Source organism: Thermobia domestica, chromosome 15, assembly GCF_964235325.1.
Source record: "Thermobia domestica chromosome 15, izTheDome1.hap1.1, whole genome shotgun sequence".
Classification (NCBI taxonomy): Eukaryota; Metazoa; Arthropoda; class Insecta; order Zygentoma; family Lepismatidae; genus Thermobia; species Thermobia domestica.
The window spans coordinates 75,678,404-75,692,204 of NC_137468.1; the positions used below are offsets into that span (position 1 = coordinate 75,678,404).

At 33.9% G+C, this 13,801-nt stretch overlaps 1 protein-coding gene across 2 annotated transcripts in view; it reads left to right on the forward strand.

Moving 5' to 3' along the window:
• Positions 1–6,860: 6,860 nt before the first annotated feature.
• LOC145671862 (proteasome subunit beta type-6-like) overlaps positions 6,861–13,801 on the forward strand; it is a 55,815-nt gene continuing 48,874 nt past the window's right edge. The window contains exons 1-2 of one of the 2 annotated variants that reach the window (XM_081741089.1): positions 6,861–7,027; positions 11,464–11,531. In XM_081741089.1, the coding sequence (XP_081597215.1) occupies positions 6,929–7,027; positions 11,464–11,531 (167 nt within the window). In that variant the 5' untranslated portion in view covers positions 6,861–6,928. The remainder of the gene's footprint in view (positions 7,028–11,463; positions 11,532–13,801) is intronic. The other variant, XM_081741088.1, reaches the window with a different exon arrangement.

Below are 13,801 nucleotides of genomic sequence, written 5' to 3' on the forward strand. Positions count from 1 at the left end.
CACACACACACACACACACATATATATATATATATATATATATATATATATATATATATATATATATATATATATATATATATATATATATATATATATATATATATATATATATATATATATGGGGGGTAAGGCATTTATTGTCTCATTTTGAAATTTGAACCTTCAGACTATGTCCTTTGGCCTAATTTTACCCCCCCCCCCCAATATAGATTATCTAATTCGCACACTGACCATACACGTTGTAAACATCACCATTCTCTCGACTACTTAAAACTAGAGTGGGATTTTCCATTTTTTTCTTTGAAAGAAAATATTTAATTCACGGTTTGTACATTTTATTTATATAATAGCTCAAAATTTGATATAAAAGTTTACTGAAGAAAATATTAAAAAAGTGAAAATTCTGTCAACACAGTATTCCCCTTCGAATCAGATATTTCGAAGTTTTACAGTACAAATTTCCTTTAGTTTCACCAACTACTATCAACATGTAAATTCTGTTTGCATCATTGCCAATTAAAATATTATTTAACCACTGTATTTATATTTTCACAGTATTTTCTTAGAATGTCAAAGTAAAAATTTTAAAAAAATGAAAACAACTAGTTACATAATGAAAATCTCCAGATCACATTAAGTATTTACACGTTGGTAGGCTAGAATTTTCATTTATTTCTCCTTTTCTTCTTTGTGTGTGTGTCAGATTACATGGTTACGACCGGCTGGAGGGTTTACGCATTCTTTACAACCTTACGTGCAGCACGGTTCTCTTTACCAAGTAGCATGTTCATTTTTTTTACTTCTACTGACACAAGTACACATACAACGCATTTAAAAAAACAAAAACAGAAACATACTAGAAAGTCACACAAAATAAACCTAACCTAAAATGCCTAACCTATCCTAACCTAACTTAATAAACAACACATACATGAACATTGTTATTTTTTTAAAAAATCACTTTGTAGCTTCCACACTTTCTCGAGAACATATCCGTGATCAGACCAGCTGTTTTCTCGTATAAAAAGATTTTCGACTTAAACATTACAAATTATTTTACTAATAATATGAATTAGGGTTAAGTTCCAAAGTTGGGCATCCGTTTCCAGCAAAATTTTTAAAATTTACAGCAAAGATATGGATAATTTGATCGTTTGTGTGCTTGATAATATATAAGAGTGTCCAAAAATCTGTTTATTTGTTATATATAAGCGGTTATAAACATGAGACTATACGGCGAGCGGAGGGAACTACTTGGCGCAAGGTAACCGAACAGTTGCATCGTGGGAAAGAAACGAGCAATTATGTTATCAACATAGCGAATGTACAAGGGCAATGAACTAACAGTTTTAACATTTGTGAAGCAATACATTGATAACGAGCAAAATTTTTTAAAAGTTTGTGAAGAGCACGGATTAATGAACCTAATAACAAATTGCAGAAAGTGTGAAAAGGAGATAACAGCGAAAAAACGTGGCGAAAGCGGACGCCCAACTTCGGAATAAATGCCATGAATTACTATGGCTGTTATAAGAATATAGTGGAAATAGATTTTGTCAGTATTTGTGAACAATTATGAATGATAAGATTCCTCCCTGAAGGTTTAGTAACAGCGCACTGCGAGCTTATTGACTGATACCACATTGTCAATTCGGGTGACCCTGACTTATAGTTTTAGAATCACTCAACTCATGTTGATGTGTATTTCTCGCATTATATATAAGTTTCTCTATGTAATAATAGTTATTTGATTATGCGCGAAGAATTTAACAAATGAGCACTCTAAAATGTATTGCAATATTATTTAAAGCAAAAAGCGATGTACAAATTTATGAACTGGCTCCAATATTATTAGTCTGCACGATCTCCGGAACATCGTGTTCTCCTTTGGAGTTCTTCATTGCATAGTGTATTACTTTTTTCTTTCTCCAAACACATAGAGGAAAGGGAGGCAAAGTGAATATATGAGACAAAGCGAATAACGTAATTTGCAGTCAACTGAATATAGATGGCAAGAAATAATTGACCGAACTTCAAACTTCAAGCACTAGTGGAAGAAAAGAAGGACGTAAATGCCTAATGTCTACGTGTTGTTGTTTCCATGAGAGAGAAAAAGAAGGGAAATTTACATTTTGCTTAAAAAAATCACAAGATAAATTTTTCAAAATCTTTCCTCACTATTCCGTGGAATGTTTGTGAACACAGCATGCATGAATAATGTGGCCTCTTACCTTTATTTCATATTTGGAAGTAATAGTAACTACGCAGTTCATATGCTGTAGATATTCTTTTGTTTCGTGTGGCAGTGTAGGGCAAAGAGAATAATTTTAGAAGGGGCAAAAAGAATAGCGATTCACTGTCAAGCAATCTCTACAAAAGAAGAGTGCGAAGAAGTATAACAAGTCCACTAAGTCCACTGAAGCAAGTACTATTGCACTTTCCGTGAAGGAACTACCAGAAAATAAAAGCAAATGTACCGATCAAGATATTTCTGCAAGAAGAAATATTTTTGCTGCTGCTATAGACATACCAAGTGCATCTAGAATCACAAAGAACAAAAAACACATCCAAAATCTTCAGAAGAAGACGGTAATTATCAGTGCAAGTTTTGTCATGAATATTATTCACACCCATCTACTGAAGAATGGGTCTAATGCTCTATTTGTCTGCCATGGTTTCATGAAAATTGCAATGATTATGAGGGTCAAGACGTTATGTTTGTGATCTGTGCAAATCAAGCATGTGATGAGATATTCTAAGTCCTAATTTGTTTTCTTCAGTTCGTGCTGTTACGCAGATTGTTGTAATTGAAGTTACTTTAGATTAAAAGAAACTAGGCACATAGAACATTGCCTATTTGATAAGCAAGTAGACCTATATGGACTTCAGCTCTTTAAATATGTTTCGGTCTACTGTGTATGCAAGCCTTGTATAGATCCAATTCTGTATTTAATTGTTTTGGCGTAATACTCACAAAATGTTAAGCACTTCAATATTCTTCTATGTCAAGCAGTTCGTTTAGGTGGTAGTTCTTTTTATTAATATTATTATTGTGTTTATCGTACCTCCAACAGAGAAAAGGTTTGCCCCCAGCAGACAATTCCTAACTCCGCCCATGTATATATTCACTTTGCCCTACTACCATGATCCGCTTTGCCCGACCATTGACAATAGTTCAGTTATTACGTAATTTCACTTTGTGTATGAGATTCTCAATATTCTTATATTATCATTTGGAAGTTTAACAATCATAAAATATTTCCTCAAAGTTTTAGTTTTCATGTCCTAATTTTAGTTGTCGCTTGAGGCTGTTGAAGTTAGCTGGTTTGCTCTGCCCCACTTTTCTCTATCGGAAAGTAGCTGCCACGTTTATTGTCATTTTGTCCTAAATTTCGGATTGTGACACCAATAAAATGATTACTAATTTTGCGTCTATAATTATAAAACTTTGCGACTGATTTTATTATATAAATCTCGAGAAAATAATATTTTATACATTTGTCACAACTCATTGCAAATATTGTGCTTCGATCATGCAAATCGATAGTTATTCGGGCCCCAGTCTTGGTAAAAACGATTTTTAGTCTTTACTATGAATTAGCGAGATAGTAAATTTATTTTGAGAAATGTTATGCATAAGGTCAAAATGACTATTTCATGTAGACTTTCTTACTGAAAATTTATATTTCAAAATCTTGCTTGAGTAGGATTATGAAATAACAACTCAATTCTCAAGACAGATCTTGAGAAAAAATTTCATTAGGATACAACCAGGCCCGCAATCAGAGGGGTGCTAGAGGGGCCTGCCACCCTAAACTTTTCGTGGCTCCCTACAGACCTCAACGAAAAAATTCATATATTGTAAGATAATTTTTAATGACTTGGCCCCCTAACAAATCCATGCCCCCCCCAAACCTCTGTGGCTGGTTGCGGGTCTGGATGCAAATATGAATACAGCCCTAAGGCACTTCATAATTCTTCTTCATATAAATGGCTTGTTTTATATTAAAAACCATAAAAAAGGAACATTGAAAAAAAAGAAACAAACCTCAATTTGTGTGTACTTTTCTTACAGAAATCTAGATTATCTTCACTATTTTTCATTCTAATATAGGGTAAAGTTGTACAAAATGGGGACCCTTATATATTTTAGTACATAAAACCAAAACTATCAATGATAAAATTGCTAGATGTAAATCAATACATTCAGTGGAATGTTGGCTATCATGAAACAGGCCTTTTTGTATCATAAGAACGTTTATTTCAACAAAAAATAAGGGAAACTGAAAAAGGGTCCCCGTTTTATACTACTAGTCGGGTAAAATGGGGTTGCCTTTAAAACTTACCAAATACTTTCAAAACTTACAAATATCTTGCTTAAAACTTTTTACATCTTGTTTACAACTTGTTTATATCTTATACACATATCTAGTTTACAAATATCTTGTTTATAATTAATCAAAAAAGAAATAAAAATGAGATTTTCGTACTAAATAAAACTAATTAGAAATAAAATACTTTTGTCTAGTAAGCAACAATTTAAACTTTACGTGCTACAAAAGTCACAAACAGATATATCATCCTTTTCGTCTACGCTAGAACAGGGATCGTGTGCCCAACCATTGCAGCCAGAACACCTAATCCATCCTTCTTTTGCTTTTGAATGAGTATAGAGTCCGTTGCAAAAAAACACAAGCCAGCTCAGAATTCTCTTCCTCTTCCGACGATGAAGATAGTATTGTTTCCGTCTTGAGTTTAATTTTCTTTGATTTCGGATATCTAAGAGTATAACCCTTATCAGACAAGATCTCATTCCAATACGCTTGCTCACTTTTCGTTCTTTACTAGTAGATCCTAGGATTAGCCTTATTTAGCAAACTTTCTGTAGATTTTTCTTATTTTCTTCCTTTCGTTTTTCTTCTGCTTCTAATCAACTTTGTATGATAAGGAAGTGAGAACTACCGTCTTACCCCTTCTTTTATTGTTTTTATGTTTCTTAACTCTGTTCAGCTCTTTAGGTGAAGGTATGAGCAATTTTGATGAAATGCGAAAACTTGAAAAACTTTCCACCGGATCCCAATTAATCCCAGATATTGAAGGTTAAGAAGGTTTAACATTTTTATGTCGGAGAAGTGGCAGCCGCATACGTGGAGTATTGAGATAGTTCTGCAGCTGGTGGCAGGACACAAATGGTCACAGAGGTAGAAAGTTGAGAAAGCTCAGCAGTTGTTGTCGATCCGTATGGTCTTTCGGTCTTCTCAGATAGAGTGAATAAGTGATCAGTAAATGCATCTCTGTTTAAGGGGTATATTCCAGTTTTCTTAAAGCAATTTACTGCCGTTTGCACTGAAGCTGCTTTACAAAAGCTACATTGCAGAATTTTCCCGACTTGATAAATGGTTACTTGCCGGCCAGGGTGATTTATCAACCATTTCCTAACTTCTCCAGAATAGTAGTTACTTAGAGGTGCCATGAAACTAACATCCAGAGGTTGTAATCTGTGTAATGTGTAGTGGAAAGCAGAACAAAATTATACTCCTTTTCTTTGCTAGATTTGTTCAGTTATAAGCTCTTGACATGTTAATTGTGACCGTCTAATAGAAGTAGCACAGGTTTCTCAGAAGTAGGATTTGCGAACTCTGAATATTTATTAAACCAAACCAAAAATTTCCTTATTTATCCAGCCACTCTCGTGATACACAACAAATAAACCAAGAGGTGCATCATCCATCAACATATTATTTTCCCTTTTCGTATGGAAAACAAACATGGCAGGCACAAAATTACCAGTCGCGTTTATACATATTTTTGTAGTCACTAAAACCCCTTTTTCAGATTGTCAAAGCACCTGCTTGTTTTTGTTTTTTTCACAAAGAGCGCAAGCACTTTAGACGGCTTATTGGGTACCATCAAGATGCCTGTCTCGTTAACTTTATAAATATCATTCGGAGAGAAATGATATTGTTCATAAAAATACTCCAATAGATCAAAAACTTTTTAACAGTCTCTTGATTAAATCCCTTTGCCCTAACCATAGATGTCTTCTCAGGATCACGCGAAGAAAGGTTAGGATGCCTCAGAGAAAACCGTAAGCCAGTGTTTTCCAGCAATCTTCTTGACCTTGTTAAACGAGTAAGAAATACGGTTCGCTTCAGTTAACTCGAACGCAAGAGAACGTAAATCGGTTAGTGTCAGGCCAAAAAGACTTTCTTCTAGTGTTAGTATGTGCTGGACTGTAATACGCAGCCTCAAGCGGACTGTAATACGCGAACTACAAGTAAATTGTAATGATGTTACATGTCGTCTAAAATGGGGACGTCCCCAATTTGTACTACCTTCTATGTCCCCGTTTTGGCAGAATGTGACATACATGGAAAAACGGCTTCCTTATGCTCATAGGTTATATAACTCAATAAGTGAAACGTGTAAACAATAGCTTAAATCTAATGAATACATAGTGCATTTACCAAATTTATTTCTACATGTAAACAGGGAGTAAGTCAAATAGTAGAACGGTGACACATCGAAAACGATTTCGCCAAAAAACTTCAAAGCAATACACATCCACACTAACTGTACAGTGATGTTTTTATTCCTGCCCAAAATGGTGTAATCGTTGTCTTGAACAATAATGCATAACCTTGCCGCTGTAAGCAGCGCTAATCATGTAGAAACACCATGTCCCCATTTGAACCGCCGTCCCCGTTTTATACAACTCTCCCCTACTGAATATTCTGGTTTACAACAATTTTATCATGATTGATTTTACGTAGTGTAGGAGATTAAATGCAAAATATAAAACGTCATAATATAGGCGATTTGAATAATTGTATCGTTCTTTTCATAACAAATGTACTACTGAAGTAGAGAAGAAGAAGAAGAAGTACAAAACTTGTCACTAAACAGGGACACAATTACCTCAATAATGGATGAATTTGTTGAATATAGGAAGAAGTTAATGTCTCACGTTTTCGGTTCACCTCATGGAGAACTTGAGTGCTTGGGCAGCCCATTATCTACAGGGGTAATTACATGAATAATTTTGTAGGTCTCGAAATCTGCCAAAGTCATGATCAGTCATGACTGTTGTAACTTAGCAGCGTCACTCTATTTCATTCACGCGGAGTTTCTCAGTTAGCTATATCATCTAGATTCCTGTGAAACATGGATCTTAAATAGATTCGTCTACAGTACTAACCTAGTAACATTTGAAATCCTGCAGGTCAAGTTTAGGCACACCTCTCGAATTGATTTTGGAAATTATAATTCTTTTACTAATTTCCTTCTTCTTGTCTTAAAAAAAAAAGATTTGGCTGGGTGACATGACAATACCCAAAGTAGTAGATGAATTTCAGTGTTCTCGAGAAGTAATTATTGAAAAATTGTAATTCTATCATTTGTGTATAAATATGGTATTGCATTCGAACATATAACATAAAAACTGCAGTGCAAAAGAAAACAACCTATGCTAAATGGCCACTACAAACACAATTGTCTATCCGAGTCAGGGCGGGGCGAAGCTGGTGTGTGTGTGTGTGTGTGTGTGTGTGTGTGGTAGTGCGTCCATAGCAGACATAAACCAACTGTGGGTATACGTATAAGCTAGGCTGTGAGTTTTCGCAGTGATACAAGTTTCTATAACACTTGTAATGATTTCAAGCTACTAACACTACACTTTTAAAATAAAGTATAACATTTGTATACTGTGAAGAAATACTACATTATCAGAAATAATATCTAGCACAGTCCCTTACTTAACTCTCGTATAGCATTTGTAATGATTTTACACTAGTAATCCTACAATTGTAAACAAAAAAAAAAAAATACAGCTGTATTGCTTACTATTTTGTTCTGCCACCTGCAGATGTTTGTTCCTTATAAACGTTTGTTTTTCATGCTTAGAGCCTTTCTATTTCAAGTGTATTGCTGCTGGCGCTGCTGAGGACGTGTGCTTTCCCGTACCTCCTCGAAAGAAAGGGACAAGTTACTGTAGCAGAGATTCTTCAATGGTTGGATACGGACAGGTTTGCTACATTGAATTACTTCACGTTCTTCTCTGTGCACGGTCTTATTAGCCATTCTAAGGAGCTTACTATCTTCACTTGCCAAGACCAAACGACCGAATGACAAATTGGCAACATAGCCGGTCATTCGCTGCTTTGCCCAAAGCAAAGTGAAGGTTTCTTAGCTGTCAGAGAGTGGCAGGAGTGTGGTCGAAGTATGTTTCACATATTTTCCGAGGACACACTCGAAATAGAAAGGTTCTAGTATTAAGTTTTACCTGTAAATTTTGCAATATGTTGTGCGGCTAAACTTGACCAAAACCTTGATATTTCTTTGGGGACATATCACAGTAGTAGTTAATTCTTGATATTGTTGAATATAAATGTAATTAGAAATAAACTATGCTGTGAAATATACAAAATATTTAGTATTATTATCTATAGCAATAAACTGAACGTAAGAATAGAAATTAACATAACCATAATATTATTCTCGTGTTAAGTTGCAGTCAATAGAAATAATTGTTTTAAAATTACAATTCTTTCTGGAATTACCTCCTAATGCCTTTAAGATTCCTAGTTTTATGGCGCTTTCCAACTCTGAACAGATTTATAAAATTACATGTCTGTAAACTTCAGCCATGACTTTCTTCCGCTTGCCCAGCACAATCCCCTCTTACGTCAAAAATATATAGCTGAATGCTGTGGCGGATCCAAGGGGGGCTATAGGGGTTATAGCCCCCTCCCCCTTGACGCTCAGGTATACACTGGATAAAATGGGCTTCAATCCTGCTTTACACTGGATAAAACGGCAAAATATGGTTTAGTCCCTCCCTTGATCATATCCTGGATCCGCCCCTGGCTGAATGTCTTCATGCATCAAAGATATCTAACTTGACACCATATTCATAAACTTAGAACAGAACTCTCAGTTGCAATACACTAAATTCCTCTCAGCATCTTTCTTTCCATTTATGGTCGATATCTTCTAGACGATCAGTATCATACAAGATTTTACCGATAATAACTCATCCATCATGATATTTTTCATCCTTTACCATTACAGCACTGTCTCCTCCCACAATACTAATAAGCGCTTCCCTCGTTCTTCATTGGTCTTGAGCCACCCCAAGACAAAAGATTAATCCGCATTCGTCTCCCTTACTTATTTCATTGTATGTGATGTGAAGTGCATTGCATTCTTTATCATGAGCATGAAAGTCGTCCTTTACAATATGCCTATGTTTCACTAATAGGTTTTGATATTAATCTATTTTTGTATATTTATTAACTGTTTCGCTTTGTCTGGGCCGCGGTGGCTCAGTGGTAGAGCATTCACCTCTGGTGCATGGGGTCCAGCACGCGCCAAGTGTGCTTTGTGGTGAACCAACACCGTGGGTATGGGTTTCCTCGAGGTTCTCCTGTTTCCTCCCACTTTGTTCATTCCACCGTTTCATTCATTTCTCATCATAACCGACTCCTTTAGCCTAGGTGGTATAACCATGGACGTAAAACTTAAATATTTCATTTCATTTCATCTTTTGCTTTTTCTGCACCTCTTCACTTTCACTTATCTAAATACACTTATTATAATAATTACATAACAATTAGCAAATATTAAAGAAATTCCAAAAACATATATGTATGTATACGAAAATATTAAATAACATTCCAACAGTAACGATTGATAACTAAACTAACATATAAGTATTATAGAATAATTATTCTATAATACTTATATGTCAGTTTAGTTATCAATCGTTACTGTTGGAATGTTATTTAATATTTTCGTATACATACATATATGTTTTTGGAATTTCTTTGATATTTGCTAATTGTTATCATCAGTATATTCTTTCACAGCTCATTGCCACACTATAAATACAATAAAGATTTAATTGATGTTCCTACATTGCAGGTCAAGAGAAAGGCCAAACCCTCTAGTGGCAGCTTCTTATTTTCTAATGTTATACGACAATAAAGATTTCCACAAATCTGTCTTCTAAATAATAATAATAATAATAATAATAATAATAATAATAATAATAATAATAATAATAATAATAATAATAATAATAATAATAATAATAAATCTCTATTACACAGGATTTTGAAATAACTGGCTCGTTCTCGCTAAGTCGTTCTTGTAGGGGATCGCTGACAAGGAATACAGTTATATCAATGTTAGTATCTTAAAAGCTTACATTCACTACACAGGCTAGAATGTCACCGAAAGCAAAGAGAAATGAGAGAATACCGTGGCGCTTTGCAACTTCCGCGTTCCTTCGTTCATACAACTGATTCTTTAGCACCGGCCGTGTATCAAACCGTTAACACCGGTTCTTGTTAATCGCAATACCAGTACAGTTATGAACACTAGTACCTGAATAACTTACGTTCACTGTACAAGCTAGGGTTCTATTGAAAACAAAGAGAAATGAAAGAATACCGTGGCGCTTTGCAACTTTCGCGTTCCTTCGTTCATTCAATTGCTTCTCTAAAACCGACCGTGTATCAAACTGGTAACACTGGTTCTTGTTAATCGCAATACGGGGAGCTGGATGTTAAAGAAATAACACACTAATGTAAGTGGTTGCCTGTGTTAAAAGTGAATTGTATTAACAGTGAATTGTGTAGTGAATGCTATTAACATCACTTTTTTTTTTTTTTTTTTTGGTATGCAATAACTTCCTTTAGTAAAATTTATAAATATAAGTTGTGTGAAATTTTGGTTGCTACCGATTTCACTGTAAGTAATTATGAAATATAAAATGTATGAAAATTTGGATTACCAATTTGTTTGGGAAATTCATATTCTTTTTTGTATGGTTTCTTTTATTTTTGTAACTTCCCTATTTTATTTGAATTATGTTCTGTTCCTGCTGTTGGAGGTATATGTATATATAGTTAGATTACAATCTAAACCAACTTTTTTCTTATCAGCAGTAATACTTTCAAAAAGGCATTAGCTACTACTCGCGGACGCCAATGAGTCAAATTTGGCCACCGTTACAAAGGGATTAGGCTTCTGCTGCTGTTACACAAGTCACAAGAAAGACTGATCAAGTCTTCCTTAAAATAATTCTAATTGAAGATCTTGTCATTCCGTTAGAAAAGTTGCTTTTCTTTATGTACAAACTATATTTAGTAATACTGTAGAGACTGAGATCCAGATTCCTAATGCAGCTGATGGTGTTTTTCCTCTTCTGTAATAAACGTCCTATCTTTAGTTGAGTTGGATATGTATCAACTCTATCAGATCATATAGTTATTAGAAATATGAAGTTAATGTATTCAATGAATAACAAAATCTGAGCGATTTGTCACACAATTGTATAGTTTTGTTCTGCTACATTTCTTGTTGTTCCAGATTAATTCATTAAATAATTAAAACAATAAACATATTTGAAAAGTATTTTTAATATATATATATATTTTTTTTTCTATTTTTTTCTAGACTACAATCATGGCAGCAGAATTTAATGAAGGTGTCGTAATAGGAGCAGATTCAAGAACTACTAGATTGTAAGAATTTCTCTCATTACAATTTTTTATTTTTCATATCTATCTATCTATCTATCTATCTATCTATCTATCTATCTATATATATATATATATATATATATATATATATATATATATATATATATATATATATATATATATATATATATAAGGATTAAGGAGGCTCCAGGGTCCTACTTCTCTACACTTAAAATATCTCACGAATAAATTGTGAGGAACAAGATACTGATGTAAATCGAATGTCAAATGATAGGGGTAAAAATAAGGGAAAAGTAATAATTGTACAGTTCAAGACACGATCTGCGAGGGATAGGTGGCTAGGTAAAAGAAATTCAGGATTAGTTAGTAACAACATAGTTTTTGGAAATGACGATCAAAAGATTTTTTATAAATGTTAACTTACTCCCTAGAAATAGGCAATTCTTCTGGAAAACGCGAAATGCAGCTAGAAACACTCAACACAAGTATTGCTGGGTTAATCCTAACGGTCATATTTTAATTTGAAAAAAAAATGAAAATAGTCCGGTAATGATTATAAAATCTGAGGAGGACATATCAGGCTTTCATAAGTTTGTCAAAGAAGTAAGAAACGACTTACTTATTAATTAATTGGTAAATTTGGATATTGCTGAGAAGATATGAAGACAGCCGCATTTGTATTCAAAGGATAAATAAATATAATTGTATGAATAAAAAAAATTATTATACTAGGTATAATAATGAGTTCAGTAACTAGTTTGAAAATAGTTTACAGTAATATTTATTACCTAGTATTTATGTTACAAATTGTTTCAGAATAATGTCAGTAGTTGATAGCACATTTCATATTTTTTATCAAAATGTTAAAGGTTTAAAAACCAAAGTTAATGAATTTTTTTAGGTATAATTAAAAACTTAAAGGAGAAAGATCGTCTTAGACGTGCATTTAACAAATCCAAACGCTATTCTGATTATATACGTTTTTTGATATTAGGAAACAGATTAAGTCTAGTATTGAACTGGCTTATAAAAACTATAATCAGAAAATAGAAGAGAACGTCATTAAATAACCTAAGGTATTCTGGAAATATGTAAATAGTAGAAGATGCCAAAATTTGACTGAGAAACATTCTGTTCTTGAGTACAACAACGATAAAATTACCGATAATAAATTAAAATGTGAAGCTTTTGCCACATATTTTAAATCCGTTTATAGTTCATAACGACCTAATATAAATTTATCTGAAATATACCCAATTAAAATACCTTCATCTGCAGACACAATAGTTTTAGATAAGATATATGAATTTGAACTTGAAGAATCAATAAACAAAATAAAAAGTAAAAGATCATTTGGTCATGATAGTATACCATTTTATATTTTTAAGGATTGTAAAGAATTCCTCATCAAACTATTGACTTATTTGTTCAATTTGTCTTTGGAAGGAAAATTTCAAGCAAAATTTAAAATTTCAGCGGAATGCCCAGTTCCTAAAGTTAATCCAGTAAGATTGATAGATCATAGACAAATTAATCTGATACCTTCTCCTGAGACATTTGAAACAGTTATTTATAAACATCTATTCAATCATGTTTCTACATACACTATGCGATCAAAAGTATCCGGACACCTGGCTGAAAATGACTTACAAGTTCGTGGCGCCCTCCATCGGTACTGCTGGAATTCAATATGGTGTTGGCTCACCCTTAGCCTTGATGACAGCTTCCACTCTCGCAGGCATACTTTCAATCATGTGCTGGAAGGTTCCTTGGGGAATGGCAGCCCATCTTCACGGAGTGCTGAACTGAGGAGAGGTATCGATGTATACTAAACGCAATGTTAACTTGAGAGCCGCATCACAAGCGCATTAGTACATGTCGGCGCGCGAACCTTTTCACAGGGAAGCCTTTGTATGTGTGTGTTTGTGTTTTGGTTTGGCTCTCAATCGCTAAGATTTCAACTGGCGCTGCTCTGGGTTTCAGCTGATATGCGCGGAGCGGTGATTTCCCGTCCTTTTTCTATCACGAAAAATATGTTTTTTGGTCTATTTGTTTTAATAATTCATGAAGACACGACAATAGTAATAAATGTATTGGAAATTCGCACATGTATTTGATCCTCACAATTAAAACCCGAGGGCATGAAAACTATTTTGCTTATTCATTTCAATTGATCAAGGTAAGAAAGGATAAGAAATGAAGTTATTCTCATATATCTACCTGGAAAAGGTCAATCATAAACAGAAACATACGAGCAGCCACCCTCCCACACAAAAAAGTAAAAATATGAT